This window comes from Patella vulgata, chromosome 3 (assembly GCF_932274485.2).
Source record: "Patella vulgata chromosome 3, xgPatVulg1.2, whole genome shotgun sequence".
In the NCBI taxonomy this organism is placed as follows: domain Eukaryota; kingdom Metazoa; phylum Mollusca; class Gastropoda; family Patellidae; genus Patella; species Patella vulgata.
This window is the reverse complement of record NC_065881.2, coordinates 18051220-18067494: the sequence shown is the minus strand read 5'-3', so window position 1 is coordinate 18067494 and position 16275 is coordinate 18051220. Positions and strand designations below refer to the sequence as shown.

At 32.6% G+C, this 16275-nt stretch overlaps 1 protein-coding gene across 21 annotated transcripts in view; it reads right to left on the bottom strand.

Moving 5' to 3' along the window:
• Positions 1-16275, bottom strand: part of LOC126816305 (transcription factor hamlet) — a 92184-nt gene that overhangs the window by 29784 nt on the left and 46125 nt on the right. Inside the window, exon 5 of one of the 21 annotated variants that reach the window (XM_056099816.1) lies at positions 1239-2406. The exons of 11 other annotated variants lie outside the window; for them this stretch is intronic. In XM_056099816.1, coding sequence (XP_055955791.1) covers positions 2110-2406 — 297 coding nt within the window. In that variant the 3' untranslated portion in view covers positions 1239-2109. Of the gene's footprint in view, positions 1-1238; positions 2407-5009; positions 5530-7389; positions 7612-8592; positions 9618-10571; positions 12094-12156; positions 12379-12807; positions 13048-13237; positions 13898-13952; positions 14471-14506; positions 15145-16275 lie in introns of those variants that run through there. 9 more of the 21 variants (XM_056099849.1, XM_056099830.1, XM_056099846.1 and 6 more) reach the window with 9 other exon arrangements.

Below are 16275 nucleotides of genomic sequence, written 5' to 3'. Positions count from 1 at the left end.
TAGAAAATTGGATTTAAATTAGAAAAAGATTTTAAGTAAAAAATAAGGTTTTCTTCAATTAAAAAGACACCATATTCACAAGTCATTTTCAGAGAAATAATAAATCATGACCAAGTTATATACACTATAATCAAGAGTCATTTTGAGAGAAACAATAAATTATGACCAAGTTATATATACAAAAGTCACTATAATCAAGAGTCATTTTGAGAGAAACAATAAATTATGACCAAGTTATATATACAAAAGAGCACTTAGGATTAAGTTATTTGAAATTATTGCTGTTAACTTTGTTGTACAGACTGCCTGACTTCTTTTGAATAAAAAGTTTATTTCATCTGTTTTTACATATCTAAAATGTTTTTATTTATCATATTTCTGTGTGCTAGGTCCTATACATGTACTTGAGTGTTGGGAGTATAAAATCAATGAGGTGTGCTGGGGTCATCACCTGATCTGACAAGGGAAAAATCAGGCTGGAAAATCCAATGCAACTATTCAACCTTCCTGGTTTGTGAGTCAGCGCCTTATTTTTTTATCCATAGGGGCTGCCGCTTCAAACTATCATAGGTTTGAGTCCTTGACCAATTTCCACAAAAGTTGGATTGTGATCAGTAGTTTCAGCAAAGGTTGTTCATGTGCACTTTAAAATGTTGTAAAAATGAAAAGTCTTATTACAGTGTAAGCTAGGTGTAGTAAAATAACTTTTGATATTTGAATTCTTTGTACTAATATATCACCAGTTATTTACAGTATTATCAAAATTAGCGTTAACTGTACTAAATATTAAGTTAAAGAACCACGTTGCTGATTTTCACTAAGATATGACAGTTATCGATTATAGGTGATTGACTTCTTAATCAACAAGTAATAATGAACTCAAGCAGCTGTATCTGATTATAATCAGCCAATTAAGATCCCCGGTTTGTAGATAATAATACCTAAAAGGTATAACATTTCAGTCTGATTGATCATCATATGTAAAGGTTGACAAAAGACCGAACTGTTGGTAAGAGTATCTAATGGCATAGCACTTTCATCTCATTGACCATCATATATCTGATGACTGAAACGTTATACCATTGAATACCTCTTACCAACAGGAGTTCCGGTTTTCTATGTTCTACTCTTCCCCCCCCCCCCCGATTCCCCAAAACATCTTAAGATTCTCAAAAAAATATATTTTATGCAGAATTCTTCAACAGTTTTTCTCCAGTTAGCAGCTTGCACTTTAATAGTGTTGACTGTCAAGTACAATAGCTAAGATAATAAACAAAGAATATAAAATGGTGACTGGTGAGTGTGTTTCAATCTATTCAATATCACAGTCATCCAACGTTTAGAGAGTTGATTTTGGGCTTGTTACGTGAATAAATGCCTAATTAATAATTTAACATTTTTGAGCCAGCAATAGACAGATTCAGCTCTTACATATGCATCTTTAAAGGCTCAATACCACTCTTGTTGTAACTGAATAATATGTCCCAATCTTTATTCTGGTCAACAAATTGTACTATTTTACAATATTCCAATTAATTGATGATATAAATTTCATCTTAACATACCTAATTTAAAAAATTGGAAATTCAACTAAATGATTTGAAAAGCCTGACGTCAAGCTTTTCAAATGTGACTTGGATTTAAAAAATTTTTGAACCCTCTGGACAAGTAAAATAGGATTTAATGGATAATTTACACAACAGGTAGGACACTAACACATCTAGTACTTAGAATAAGGCTATTTTTTATTTTATGGAGCTGTCAAGCCAGCAAGAGTGTTATTGTCCCTTTAAACTAGACTGGTTAAAATCTGAACCACTGAAAGGCAACAAGAATTATTAGCGCACAATCAGAAACACCACTATTAACAACAACAGATATCAGTTTATTCGGGCCTGTCAATTTGTCACATAGAACTAAAACCAGTATTTCAAGGCCTCACTGTTAAGAGTAGCACTGATTAAGGAATCTGAGCTCCTATCAAATGGCTTATGCCACTTTATTAGGTCACACCTTGCCAAAATGTTTCCTGGTCAATATGGTTGCTCTTTATAAAACGACCAATTTTTCCTTCATCTTGATGTTATGCGAAACTTTTGATACATGTATTTACAGTTCATCAGCATTTTTGTTCGAATCGGGATGCATCCGTTGAATATGACGCCGCAGATATTTTTCTGTAAACAATTCACAGCAGCATGGGCACTGGACCTTCTTAACATCCAAATGTTGATCCTTGAGATGTTCTTTAAGATAACCCTTTTGTGTAAAGTATTTACCACAAATTGGGCAATTAAATTTAAGATTTAAATGTTGGCTGTTGATGTGTTTTGTTAAATTACTTTTACAGTAGAAATCTTTCCCACAGTAAGAACATTTTGGTTTATTGAATGGTAATTTATTGCCCTAAAAAAGAAAAAAAATAATTTTAAATCGAAGCAAATTTGAGGACTACCGGTAATTGCATTACATAAAGTATAATGAACTTTTTATTGCATTACATAATGTAATGTGAACTTTTATGGAATGGCTTACCACATGTTAAAATCGTTTAAAAGTTAATTTAAAAACTCATCTATTTTATTTTGTACACATGTAAGTGCTGTACATATCTGTACACGATTGTTGTATGAAATATCTGTATGTAAGTCTTGTTCACAGGTTGGTCTTGTGTAATTGTTTATGTGCCATCCTCCTTCATTTACTAATAGTAGTGTATAGAGTTGACGTCTTGAGTATGCATCTGTGAAGGGAGCTGCCATGACACAACTGTATACAAGGATCATTATTTGTCATGAGCTTAAGTAGGGTTATGGGCACTTGTCCTCAGATATTCTTTGAAAAAGGAACAAATATTTGATTTTTTAAGTGTTTTTTACACATGAAGACTATATATTAAATGTGTTTAAAGGTTAAATTCTTTGAAATTCTAATTTGATGGTATGCAAATTGACTCAAGGATATCTTTTTTTAGCCTTTCAATTTCACCAAGAGTCGTTAGGTGGCACAAAAAGTATCTTTGATTTCAGCATGGGGTTGGCTGAGAAAGCTAAGAATTTCCGGTAAGTAGCACAGGATGGGGTCTCTGTAGATAGGACATAAAAACTGAGGTCCTGTGTATGTAAAAGAACCCTTGACAGTTAAAATTTGATATAAGATTAGGCAGGCCAGTAGCACTGCTGTATGGGCAAAATTATCCTCATATCATACTGTATGGTGTATGAAAGTCAAGCCCAGTTGGTGCAGAAAAGTTAAAGTTAAAACCCATTTCATTCCATTTGTCTTGAAGAATCAAATTTTCAGTCTAAGGAAACACCCTAGAAAAAAGTTTAAAATATCAAGTACTAGTTCATTAACGTCATGCATTGCATCTTGTACATCAATAACCTTTACTTTCAAACCGTCATAGAGCTACATGTACCTTGTATCAATAAATAAATTATTTCATACCAAGAGACAAAAATCAAACTTCTAAACTTTATTTTTAATATCATTAATTCAACACAGTAAATTGAACACAAAATATCATACACCAGACCATTGTTCCCTCCAAGCTGTAAGCATGTGCATGCAAACAGCACACAAAAGTGAGGTTTGCAACGAATACACAAAGAAATCAATATATGGAAATGTTTTCTAATAATTATCAGCCAAAAATGCAGTAATTTATGTCAAAAAATATTTTAGCTGTTTCTTTTATGAATTAGTTCATCATGTTTTCAGTGATATCATCAATTTGTGTCAATTAATTTGCACATCACTCCGTGACATCATCAATTTGTGTTATCTTTCCTGCTATCTTCACCTCAACTTTTCTGGTTGAGTTTTACTGAGAAAATGCATATTCAAGAGAAACAAAATGTCTAAATCACAAAAGAAGAATCTTACTTGTTATATATAAAAACATGCCCATTGCCAATACAGTTTATTCAGCATGAGAGATAGGTGGTGCCAAAATTAACTTTCAAATTTACATTTGTCCAAATAAAGATTTTATAAGCACAATGACTACTAACAATTAGAGGGAACACTGCACAAGAGTAACACCCATACAATAAAATCTGTTGAACATACCCTTTTTACATTGATCAACATTCTTTATCATATTCTCTTGAAAATATCCCAATATGGATACCGCACAAGAGTAACACTCACACAAATGATAAAATCTGCTCAGCTATCCCTTTTACATATATTATCTATATTTATGAACGTTCCTGATGTTCTTTTGAAAATCTAACGTCACAATATGGACATTGAACAAGAGAAACACACATACACACAATAAAATCTGCTGAACACACATTATTTACATTTATGAACATTCTTGATGTGGTTTTTTTAAAAACATTCTCTGGAAAATCTCACGATATGGACATTGCACATACAAACACGATAAAATATGCTGAACCCACCACTTATTTACATTCTTGATGTATATTTTAAACATTTTCTTCAAAACATGCGGTCACAGCATGGACATTGCACAAGAGTAACTCACTCACACACACACACAACAATATCTGTTGAACCCATCCCTTTACATACGAGTATTATTTACATTTATGAACATTCTTGATGTGTTTTTTAACATATTCACGTGAAAATCTACGGTCACAATATGGACACTTGATTCGAATATTCAAATGCTGATCTTCGACATGTTTTTTCAAGTTGCCTTTAATTCGAAAATTTTTCCCACACAACGAGCACAGATAACCACCATCGTCTGTCGTCAAAACATTCTACAATAAAATTAAGAGAATTAATAGAGAGAACTACTGATGAATAGATTGATGTACAGTTTTAACATGGTTAATCAGATTAGCTCTATAGGCGAAGGTTTTAAAACATATCGAACATTGACTCTTGACATTTAAGTGTTTCCCGTTGATGTGCTTCTTTAGGTTGCCTTTAAGACTGAATGCTCTACCACATATTGGGCAACCAAAGGGCCCTCGTGTCATTGAATCCACCTACAAGTACAAGGAAAATTCATCATAATGTATATCAAATCAATTCGACTTAAGTTAATTTATATCGATGTTTGGGGTTTCTTTTAACCCTTTTATTTCGTTGGGCCCGGTCACCGGGTCATAACACAATATTTTCTTTGGACCTGGTGACCTGGTCCTTTTTGGGCCTAATATATCAGACACTACAATGACCAACAGCAAATTGCTATTATCTTGGGCCTTATCACCGGGTAATCACTCACTATCTAAATTTTTCACTCGGAAACCAGGTCCAATTCCGTTATTTAAATTAGCTCAAATAGAAATAGGCTCAGTAAGCTGGTAACCATAGCAACAAGGATTAAAAGGACAAAACATTTCAACACTGTTCGTTGTGTAAATTTCGAATATGTTTCTTTAAATTTCCTTTGTCTGTACATGTATGTTCGCAATGAGGGCACTTAAATCGAATATTCAGATGAGAGCCATGAAAATGTCGTCTTAAGCTTGATTTAAATGTGAAGATCTTTTCACAGGCCGGACACCCATAGGATCCTCTTTGACCGGAAGCAACCTAAAAAAGACATCAACAGTTTAACGCTTTAATAATTTATTATACCATAGCTTAATATACCATCAAAATATTTAACCCTTGGACAGCCCTAAACCGTCAGAAACTAGCGCTTATTAGACTACCCCCTATATCTGTTGTGTCCACAACTACCGGTACATGTGGTATACAGTCCTACAATATATGCTATTTATATATATTGAGCTGTTTGAGGCGATCTAAGGAACGGTAGTTTCAGGTGGTTTTGGATTATGCCAGTATCAAATATATATGTTTTTCTAATTTTCTTCAAGAACTCGGGTGGTCAGTATTTACATATACCAAGTGCTTAAGGGTCAATACATCATTTTAAATATATGTTCACTGAAAAAAGGACAAAGTTTTAAAGTTAAGAACAACTGAACTTTCAACTAAAACTTCAAACTAGGATTATGAAGACAGGCATTGCATACGCCATGCCCAGAGACAGCGGTGCTACAGCCTAACCTCATTTCGAAATCCAACTGTCAAGAGTTCAATTACATATGTTAATGTGTACACAGGACATTGATTTTTTTATCCCATATGAACTACTAGTCACTGTTCCTTGCCAGGCCCTCCATACTGCTACACTGACAAGGGGAAACCACACTTGAAAATCTTGAGGTCCTTTCTCTGGCAACACTAAGTTCGAACAAGGGTACCTCCTTGTTAGTGAACCAAAGCCTTATACATTAAACAACTCATCATCATATAAATATTAATTATTAAGATAAAATTATGTAAACACTTCAAGCTTTAGAGGAAACCATTTCTTTTTATTCTTAACAACTATCTTTGAATTACTTTTATAATACAACACTACATAATATACTATCTTTCTAACACTGAACTACTTTCACAAAATATGATGAACGCTTCTAATATGGCGTTTCAAATTTCCTTTATCTGTACTCGAATGCTTGCAGCATGGACAAAAATGTCGAATTTTTAGATGTGTGCTTTCCCTATGGCGTATCATATTTGATTTAAAACTGAACGTTCTTCCACAAATTGTGCAGCCATAAAGACCTTCGTTATTGGGTTGTACCTACAAAAAACAGTAATACACATCAGAGATCTTTAACAAAAAAAGTAGTTCTTTCAATAATTCAATAGTCAACTCACAAAAGAACATTGATAAAATCTACTTTAATCAGTATTTATTTCATATTATATTAAACTTCTTACACTTAATATTATATTAAACAGTCCAAAACTTCATCTAATTTTAAACCATATGTTAGTCCCGAAATGACCTAGTTTGTGTCGAGTGGACGTTAAACCCCATTTCTCTCTCATCTAATTTACTTGGCAGGGTTTATTGTATCTATGGTTCCTGGGGATATCATTGCACAAAAAATTAAGATGTTAAACCCCTTTACATTTTTAATACTATATTGTATCCATCAGAATATTTTAATGATTTGCAAGGAGTTAGTACTTGGATTCTTTTATTTTAATGACAGTACAGTTGTTTTAAACACGTTCTTTTAAATTAATTACTTTCTCGGTATAAGTGACAATACAACTATTTTGGCATCATCAAATCCATCGAATTCCCTGTCTTTATTGGGTTAACTATGGTGCAATAGGCTTATATTTACTGTCAAATAAAGAGCTAGCTGGCAAAGGTGCATCATGCAGATAACACATATCAGCAACAACCAGCCAATAGTTTAAACATGAGAATCACCATTACCATTAGAATTATCGTAACACATAAACAAAGGAGATAATGAAAAAACAATGATATTAGTAATAAATTATTTCACAACTACAACAACTGCACACCAAAAAAGTCCTTTATTAATTCCACAAAGATACTCAAAAGTCTGTTTACCAAAAGCAATTGTTTATCTAACGTTTTGCCACCCTTAACTGACCATCGTGGAATTTTCGCACATGTTTGAGTAAATTGCCTCTTTCTGTAAATTCACGCTGGCAATAAGGACACTTGACTCTCAAGTTTAAATGACGTGATTGATAATGCCTCGACAGACTGGACTTAATTTCGTAGACCTTGTTACATTCAGGACAAGGAAAGTAATCAGCTCTCTGATGATCCTACAAGAAATAAGATTGGAATTAAATGGGAATGAAATGAAATCAACACCCTAATTTTCTGCACTAACTGGGTTGATGAAGATGAGCATATGTCATACAGCGTGCTATAATGGAAATTTTGCTTTGACAGCAGCTTTACTACCTACTCCTTGTCAAATTCCAACTGGAAATTGAAATAGGAGTATGCCAGAGCTCTGCTGTCAGGAAAAATTTCCTTCATTGAGTCATTGCACATGGCATATTTGAACTGGAAATTAAAATGGAAGTATGCCAGAGCTCTGCTGTCGGGGTAAAATTTCCTTTACTGAGTCATTGCACATGGCATATGCCTGTCTTCATTAGCATATGTATATAACTCTAAAATCTTAGCTCATCCTATTGCAAAAACTAATGTTATTTTTACTGGATTCCATTTCAAATGGTTTGAGTTGGCCCATGAGTCTTTGGCTGTCTACAGCAGCACCTTTGCATTATTTAATTATTGCTAGTTCGATAGGTCTTTGATTCCTGCTAGTTCGATAGGTCTTTAATTCCTGCTACATGTATGTCGTTAGGCCTTTGAATTGAATTCTGCTAGTTTGATAGGCTGTTGATTACTGCTAGTTCAATGATTACTACGAGTTTAATAGGCCTGTGATTCCTAGTAATTTTTTTGTCTCCATGTGCTTACATGCTACGCAGTTTTAAATTTGACTATTCTGTGCCAGGTTTTTTTGTTGTCAAATGCTGTACTGGGTTTTATTTTATTAAATTCTGTGCTGGGATTTTCTATAGGCTAGTCAAACTTGGTGCTGGGGTTTATTTTGTCAAATTCTGTGTTGGGATTTATTTTGTTAAATTCTGTACTATACTATGTTTTAATGTACAGATTCTGCAGATCACTGCCCAAATGCACAAAAGTTATAAGAAACTGTGTCTGATTAAACTCCATTAGACAGTATGTTTCAAACACTTAATTAATAATTCAAACAATTAATCAAATATTTAATAAAAGCAGATTTATTTCAAGATTAAATGACATGCATATATATTCTAAAATCAAGCGAACTGATTATCATTTGACAAATATGAGTAAGAAAAAAAAGATTTAAAGTGCATACTTATTCTGAATTATACAATTAGGATTTTAGTAAAACTAAATGGCTAACTAAGAAATATAAATGAGCCAAAATCTTCTTTTTTTTTTGCAGAAAAATATAAACAAATCAAAGTCTTTTATTTGTCATGTAATTTTATGGGGGAAGTAATAGGGTTCAGCTGAATGCTTACTCCTGACAAGTAGGAACCTGTGGCTGGGACATTCTTTAATCATAAATACTGGTCCCCTTCCCCCATTCAACAGACACACAATATGAATAATGAACTACAAATGACAGACATATCATGAATTACAAATATTATTAAGTACAAGTACAAATGCAAACATCAATAAAACAAATATCATATTAATTAAATGATTCATTCTATTAATAAACGGGCCAAGTATAATTGTGTGAAAATAAAACATAGAAATCAACTTTCCCCAATCAACAGACAATACACCAAATTAAGAATCATGAACTGCAAATTAATGAGACAGCTAGAACTGCAAACATCACATTATTATTCATCATATTAATAAAACGACCAAGTATAATTTGTTTGAAAATAAAACATAGAAATATGTCACATGAAGCCAACAACCTTCTCCTTGTGAACTGACACACACGATAAGAGTCACGAACTACAAATTATTAATCCTAATAATAAAGGACCAAGAATAATTGGGTTCTACTATTGGCCAGTGTCATCTGTATTTATTTATTTATTTATTTATGCAATAAATGTGGATGGGCACGTTTAACATGTTTCCTCAAATAACATTTATCTGTGTAGGTCTGATCACAACCAGGACAGCTAAATCTGACATGAAGATGTGCTCCTCGGACATGTCTAGTTAAATTAGACTTAAACGTGAATACTTTTCCACAGGTTGGACAGGCAAATGTTTCTGCATAGAATCCAACCTACAAAATATAGTTTAGAATAAGAAAAATATATCTTTTAGGTTATTTGTATATAAATGTAGGCACAGAGAATAGAAGTAAAATCATACTGGATAAAATAATAGTACAACGAAATATCTGAGAGTAAGACAAATTGGTTTGCTGCATATGCCGAATCAATGTTTATGCCTACTTCATCCAATTCCAACTGTAAAGGGTTCTTTTATGTAGTGTACATGTATATGTAGGCACAGAGAATAGAAGTAAAATCATACTGGATAAAATAATAGTACAACAAATATCTGAGAGTAAGACAAATTGGTTTAAGCTTCTTCTTTGCTGCATATGCCGAATCAATGTTTATGCCTACTTCATCAAATTCCAACTGTAAAGGGTTCTTTTATGTAGTGTACATGTATATGTGACTGCCACTGTGGCTCTCAGAGAGAGAGAGAGAGAGAGAGAGAGAGAGATCTCAATGTCCACAATACAAACAAGGTCTATTCTGGACCAAATTTAAGTTTTATGTCAATCATTTGCTTAGTGAGGACACAAAGAAAATCAGTTGTGTTACACAGGTTAAGAAACTGAGCTAAAAATTTAAACTATAGCTAACATTTTCCCATGTACAACTCAAATAGTTATTTCTAGACCCATCACTATTTAGTTCCTTTGTATAGAATCCATACAGTTGTTTCTTGAAATTATTCTAAAGTGAGATGTGATAATCAAATTTGTCTTTTTTACATTAATAAATTTCCATGATTCTTCCTAATATGTTTCACCAAATTTCTTTTATCTGTATAACTCTGATCACAGGACGGACAATTAAACCGAATATTTAGATGGGCCACTCGGACATGTCTAATCAAATTACGATGGAAAGCGAACGATTTGCCACAAATTGAACATCCAAAAGCATCCCCTTCAGTAACCTACAAATATACAATTTAGATTTAATATTATTGTTAAATAATTAGATCAATTAAAAGGACAATTTATAATCAAGACTTGCATTAAATTCTTAAGTTCATATGTGAATATGAGATACAAAGGTTTCATTATAGAGAGACTATATAGTAATCAGACAAAGTGAGGCTTTTGAAAATAAGTAAATTTTTACCCATTTTAAATGTCTTCCTTTTACCCCTAGAATAAAGTAATTCTTTACATGAGTAAATCTAATCTGATATCAGCAATATGGTACTGGTTTAGTAATCCTAAGAAAGGCCTAGTAAGGTAAATACTTGATTTAAATAAGAAAACTCTTCAAAAATCTAGCAGGCAAACACAAGTACTGTAACATAATGCTTGCACACATCAAACAATGAACGACCTCCCTGTAGTTTAAAATATATATGAATATCATATCATGGTTGCAGTTCAAATATTAAAATCATCCTGATCAGTGTTGGGATTTCAAAATTTTAGTTGTCGGACATTTTCTTCCCGAAAATAAAGGGACATAACTCTTATCGTTATTTAAGCAGGCGTTTTCAAACCACAATTAAGAATCATGTGTCAACAAAATATTCAGGATTATCCTGATATTAAAATCATATATCAAAATCTAAGAACTATCGTATTGTGCTTTTAAATTGATAGAATTTCTAAACCAATTCGTGTGCTTAACATTTCATATGAAAATATGATAAAAAACCTATTCTGGAAATAAGGCATCTGTCACAGACATTGTCTGGTATAAATTCAGGCCTTGTCAGGCACAATCCCTCTGGTGGTGGTCCCGGTGTCTAGTGTTTTTATGGTATTATTATTAATATATGTCAGACACAAAGTTCAAAATATCAGAGAAAGAGAGAGAGAGAGAGAGAGAGAGAGAGAGAGAGAGAGAGAGATGTCCACTGACACAAACTAGGTCATGTGGCTCAATTTTATTTCAATAATTCACTTGCGCGTAGAGGTCTTTAGCAGTGGGAGGCGACCCTACTCCTTGTCATGTACAAGTGTGGAATTGAAACTTCACTTGACTCAATGACAGACTTAATGATGCAACAAACACACGCATTAACCATTCGCCACCCCACCCCCTTCAATCAAGTAAAGACTACTTCAATAGTGTCTGACATTTTGTATGGTACAACTAAATCATTATTTACAGGACTGTTGATGACAAATCATTTAGTTCTGACTTTCATAGAATTAATGCAACTTTAATTAAATGAATTTGGTTTGTTTCTTGATTCCTCCAGTTCATATTTTATTCCAAAATGTATCTTCTTTGTATAGAATTCATACAGTTGTCTTGAAATTCTGAAGTGAGATGTGATAATAAAATTTTTCTTTTTTACATTAATAAATTTCCATGATTTCTCCTAATATGTTTCATCAAATTTCTTTTATCTGTATAACTCTGATCACAGGCCGGGCATTTAAATCGAATATTGAGATGGGACACTCGAACATGTCTCGATAAATTACTGTGGAAAGAGAATGATTTGCCACAAATTGAACATCCATAAGCATCCCCTGTAGGAACCTACAAATATACAATTAAGATTTTAAATTATTGTTAAATAATCAGATAAATTAAAAGAACAATTTTTAATCAAGATTTTTAAAAGTTTAAATATGCTTTTGCATGCGCCATACGAATATGTTTCTTGACAGAGCCTTTCTCACTAAAAGTTTTTTCACAAAGTGGACATTTTGCTCTTAACTTAAGGTGCTTTGATTTCACATGCTTGTACACATTGCCACTAAAATTAAAAGTTTTTCCACAAACTAAACAACGAAATCCCTCTGCATACTTTTCTACCATTTCCTAAAACACAAAAACATATCTATTAATTCCCCGAGAAAGAAACCAATAATGTTATTGTATTTAGTAGGATTTCTCATAACAGTTGGGTTACGTGTATCTTTTAAAGATTCTATCTATGATTATTTTAGCACTATAGAATCCCTTGCAAACTACACTATTGTGAAAGATGAATGGTTAAAATAATTATCAGTTCAAAAATGGTTCAATTCCATTGATCTATGCTGCTCCGTATGTAACAATGCTTGCGTAATCTTTATTTGCAGCGAACCAAATTGATGGGCCTGTTTTAATTCCAATTGAATCCAAGCCATAAGATTCTATCATTGGTATTTTGATTTTATTTTCTTAATTAAATGTTAAATATCAATCTGAATACATATTAGCGTGGATTAAGCTGTGAGAAATTTGATATTTTCTGAAAAATGCAAATCCTGCTTCATTACTTTAAGAAGCAGACGGTGACATAAATTGTCCATAGTAATCTTTATGAGCTGCCCGTATATGTTTCTTTATAGTACCCTTCTCACTAAATGTTTTTTCACAAAGTGGACATTTCGCTCGCAGTTTGAGATGTTTTGCTTTCACATGCTTGGTCAAGTTGCCTTTAAAATTAAACAGTTTTCCACAGACCAAACAGCGAAATCCATCAGCTACCTTTTCAACCAATGCCTACAACACACAAAAACAACTATTTAGTTCTAGGCTATGATTCCCCCTTTCGTCCGAGTTTACTAGTTTCCACATTTCATAAATCAGTAACAGAAGAACACAAGCTATTTTCTTAAAAAATATGATTTTATTCTATCAAAATTTACTACTGACTACAATGTCAAAGTATACAATATTTACAAATGACCACAAACATTATACCAACTTAGCTTTAATATTAAAAGGATTGTATAATGGTCAAGTAAGTTGTTATTGACTGAACACAATAAAAATTTACAATTATACACACGAAGAACAAGACAAAGACGAGATAGATCCTTGACGGATGAAATGGGGTTTAACATCCTACTTTTTGGCACAAAATGGGCTAATGAAGATGTGAGGGAAGTTTGCCCCCAAAAAGTAGATCTAATGCCTACTCGAATTTCAATTTACAACTGTCAGTGGATCTTTGATGTTGTGCAAATTGTATATCTCCTTGCCAGGCCTGCCTCACCCCATCCTTAGAATCTCCATTCTTTTATATATGGAAGAACAATAATTTGTTACAAAACCTACATGTAGACATAATATTGAAATCGAGCATGCATAATGTTTATTAACTTTCAAAAATATGTAAACATAAAGTTTGCTATATGATTTATTTAATATATCTATGATCTCTATGGGCTATATCAAAATGCTTTTTCACTGTTCCCTTTTCACTAAATGATTTTTCACAGAGGGGGCATTTATGTTTTATCTTTAAATGTTTGCCTTCCATGTGTTTCTTTAAATTTCCCTTTTGACTAAATACATGTCCACAGATTTGGCAAGGAAATCCCAGAAATTCTTCATTAGCCCATTGCTCCTACAATATACAGACAAAAAGAACAATTTAATATCAAAAGATATTTCCCTTTAATAATAATAAAAATATTTCAATCAGGAATATGTCCAAAATAAAATACAAGGAACAGTATCAAAAGGCAGGATCAATTTTACAACGAAGTGAATAACTGTTTATTAGTTTTAAACAATTTTCATGAACTGTAAGTTTATATAAACTTATATCTGTACTAAGTAATAATAACAAAATCTTTTTGAACCATTCTTCCTCAACTGCAAGCTTATACAAATCTAAATCCAATATTTGAAATAATAATTTTAATAGTAATATATTTTTCAACAATTGTATCCAAACAATATTCTTATATTTAAATTCATACTAAAACAATTATAACATATGTTGCTCAAACAAGGGTTTATGAACTAATTTTATATGTTTTTTAACTGTTCCCTTTTCTGTGAACGATTTGTTACAAAGAGGACATTTATGTTTTATTTTTAGATGTTTTCCCTCAAAATGCTTCTTTAAGTTGCTGTTTTGACTAAATACATGTCCACATATTTGGCAAGGAAATCCCAGAAATTCTCCACTAGCCTACAATATAGACAAAATAAAATGAATATAATAAAAGGAATTGTATGATGGTAAAGTATAATCAACAATAAGAATTGATGCTGGGCTGGGTGTAAATTTCAGTTATTTTACAGTTTAGTTTAAACTTTAGTCCTTAAGAAGTATGTAGACATGTGTCCTATCATGATCATGAAATGTACTCTGACGTGTCCTATGATAAAAAGTATTTAGACATGTCCTATCATGAAATGTACTCTGACATGTGTCCTATGATGAAAAGTATTTAGACATGTGTCCTATTAAGAAGTATATTTAGACATGTGCACTATGACCTGCCCCCTATTATGAAATGTACTTAGAAACAAGCCCTATCATGAAATATGTATCTAGACATGTGACCGTTCATAAAGTGTATTACGACACTGTTCCTATCATGAAATGTATTTAACATTAATGAAGGTAACTCAAACACTACTCTGTGGTCGGTCATAGAATCAAATCCTATTCATCAAATCTCTATGTGAATGCTTGACATGTTTTTTCATATTTCCCTTCTCCGTAAAGTTTCTTCCACAGATTGGACAAGTAAAGCGAACATTCAAGTGTTTTCCATCCATGTGTTTCTTCAGATTTCCTTTCTGGCTAAACACATGGCCGCAGATGGTGCAGGGGAAACCAAAGAAATGGCCATGACCCTACAATATAGATAAAATTAAGTCAGTGGTTGACATTTTGTAAAGCTTATAATTCAAGTAATAAAGCACAAAACAAACATGTTACATATTATGGTCTGTTAGTTACAACTATGGAAGACCGGAATGGTGAGTAATTCTTTTAACAAATGCTTATATGAACAGCAAATCAAAATTATTTGAATAGACGAAGTACAAATGAAAACGTATCAAAATATAAATGAAATGAAATCAGGTCTAACATCCTACTTTTGTATCAAATTTTAGCTTAGAAGTCCTAACAGTTCATAATGGTTATGAATTCTTTAGGAAATAAAACGTAAATTCTATATAGGCCTACTGTTTATTTGACCATTGACAAGGGCAAATAACTCCTAGATGTAATTATCAGCAATAGTTGTAATTTGATAAACTCGTCACAATAATCGAGTAGATCAGATGATAGCTGTACTGTTAAAACCCTCCCAAGATTTCACAAAGCAAATGAATTAATGGGATTGAATGTTCTAAATTTCTGCACTAACCAGCTAATGAAGACTCCACAAAGGGCCACAACTCTATAAATGGCGCTAACAGAAATTGTTTAAAATCAACAAGCTTCTTTGACTCACCGGTCTAAATAACGCATATAAATTACCTAGGACTTTAGATGATACCTTCTGTTGTTACAGCGTTTACATGTTTCTACAAAGTGAGCAAGGACAATGACTCTGAAAGTTATCAGAAATTGCTTATATGTCTACATTTCCTTAAATGAGCTTGTGTACCTATTTCTAATATACAGTTAGTTTCCAAATTTTGAAAACTTTAAATGTTGTTCAACTATCTCTCTGTGGGCGCTTCTGAGGTGGGTGCCCATGTTACTTCTGAATGTAAATTCCTTATGACAAACGGGCATTTATGTTTAATTTTCAAATGTTTCCCTCTGACATGCGTGTTAAGATTTCCCTTCTGGCTGAACACACGTCCACAATATGAGCAGCGATACCCTTCTCCACTAGACAACTGACCCTAAAAAAGATAGTTATCAGAAATCGCTTATATGTCTACATTTCCTTAAATGAGCTTGTGTACCTATTTCTAATATACAGTTAGTTTCCAAATTTTGAAAACTTTAAATGTTGTTCAACTATC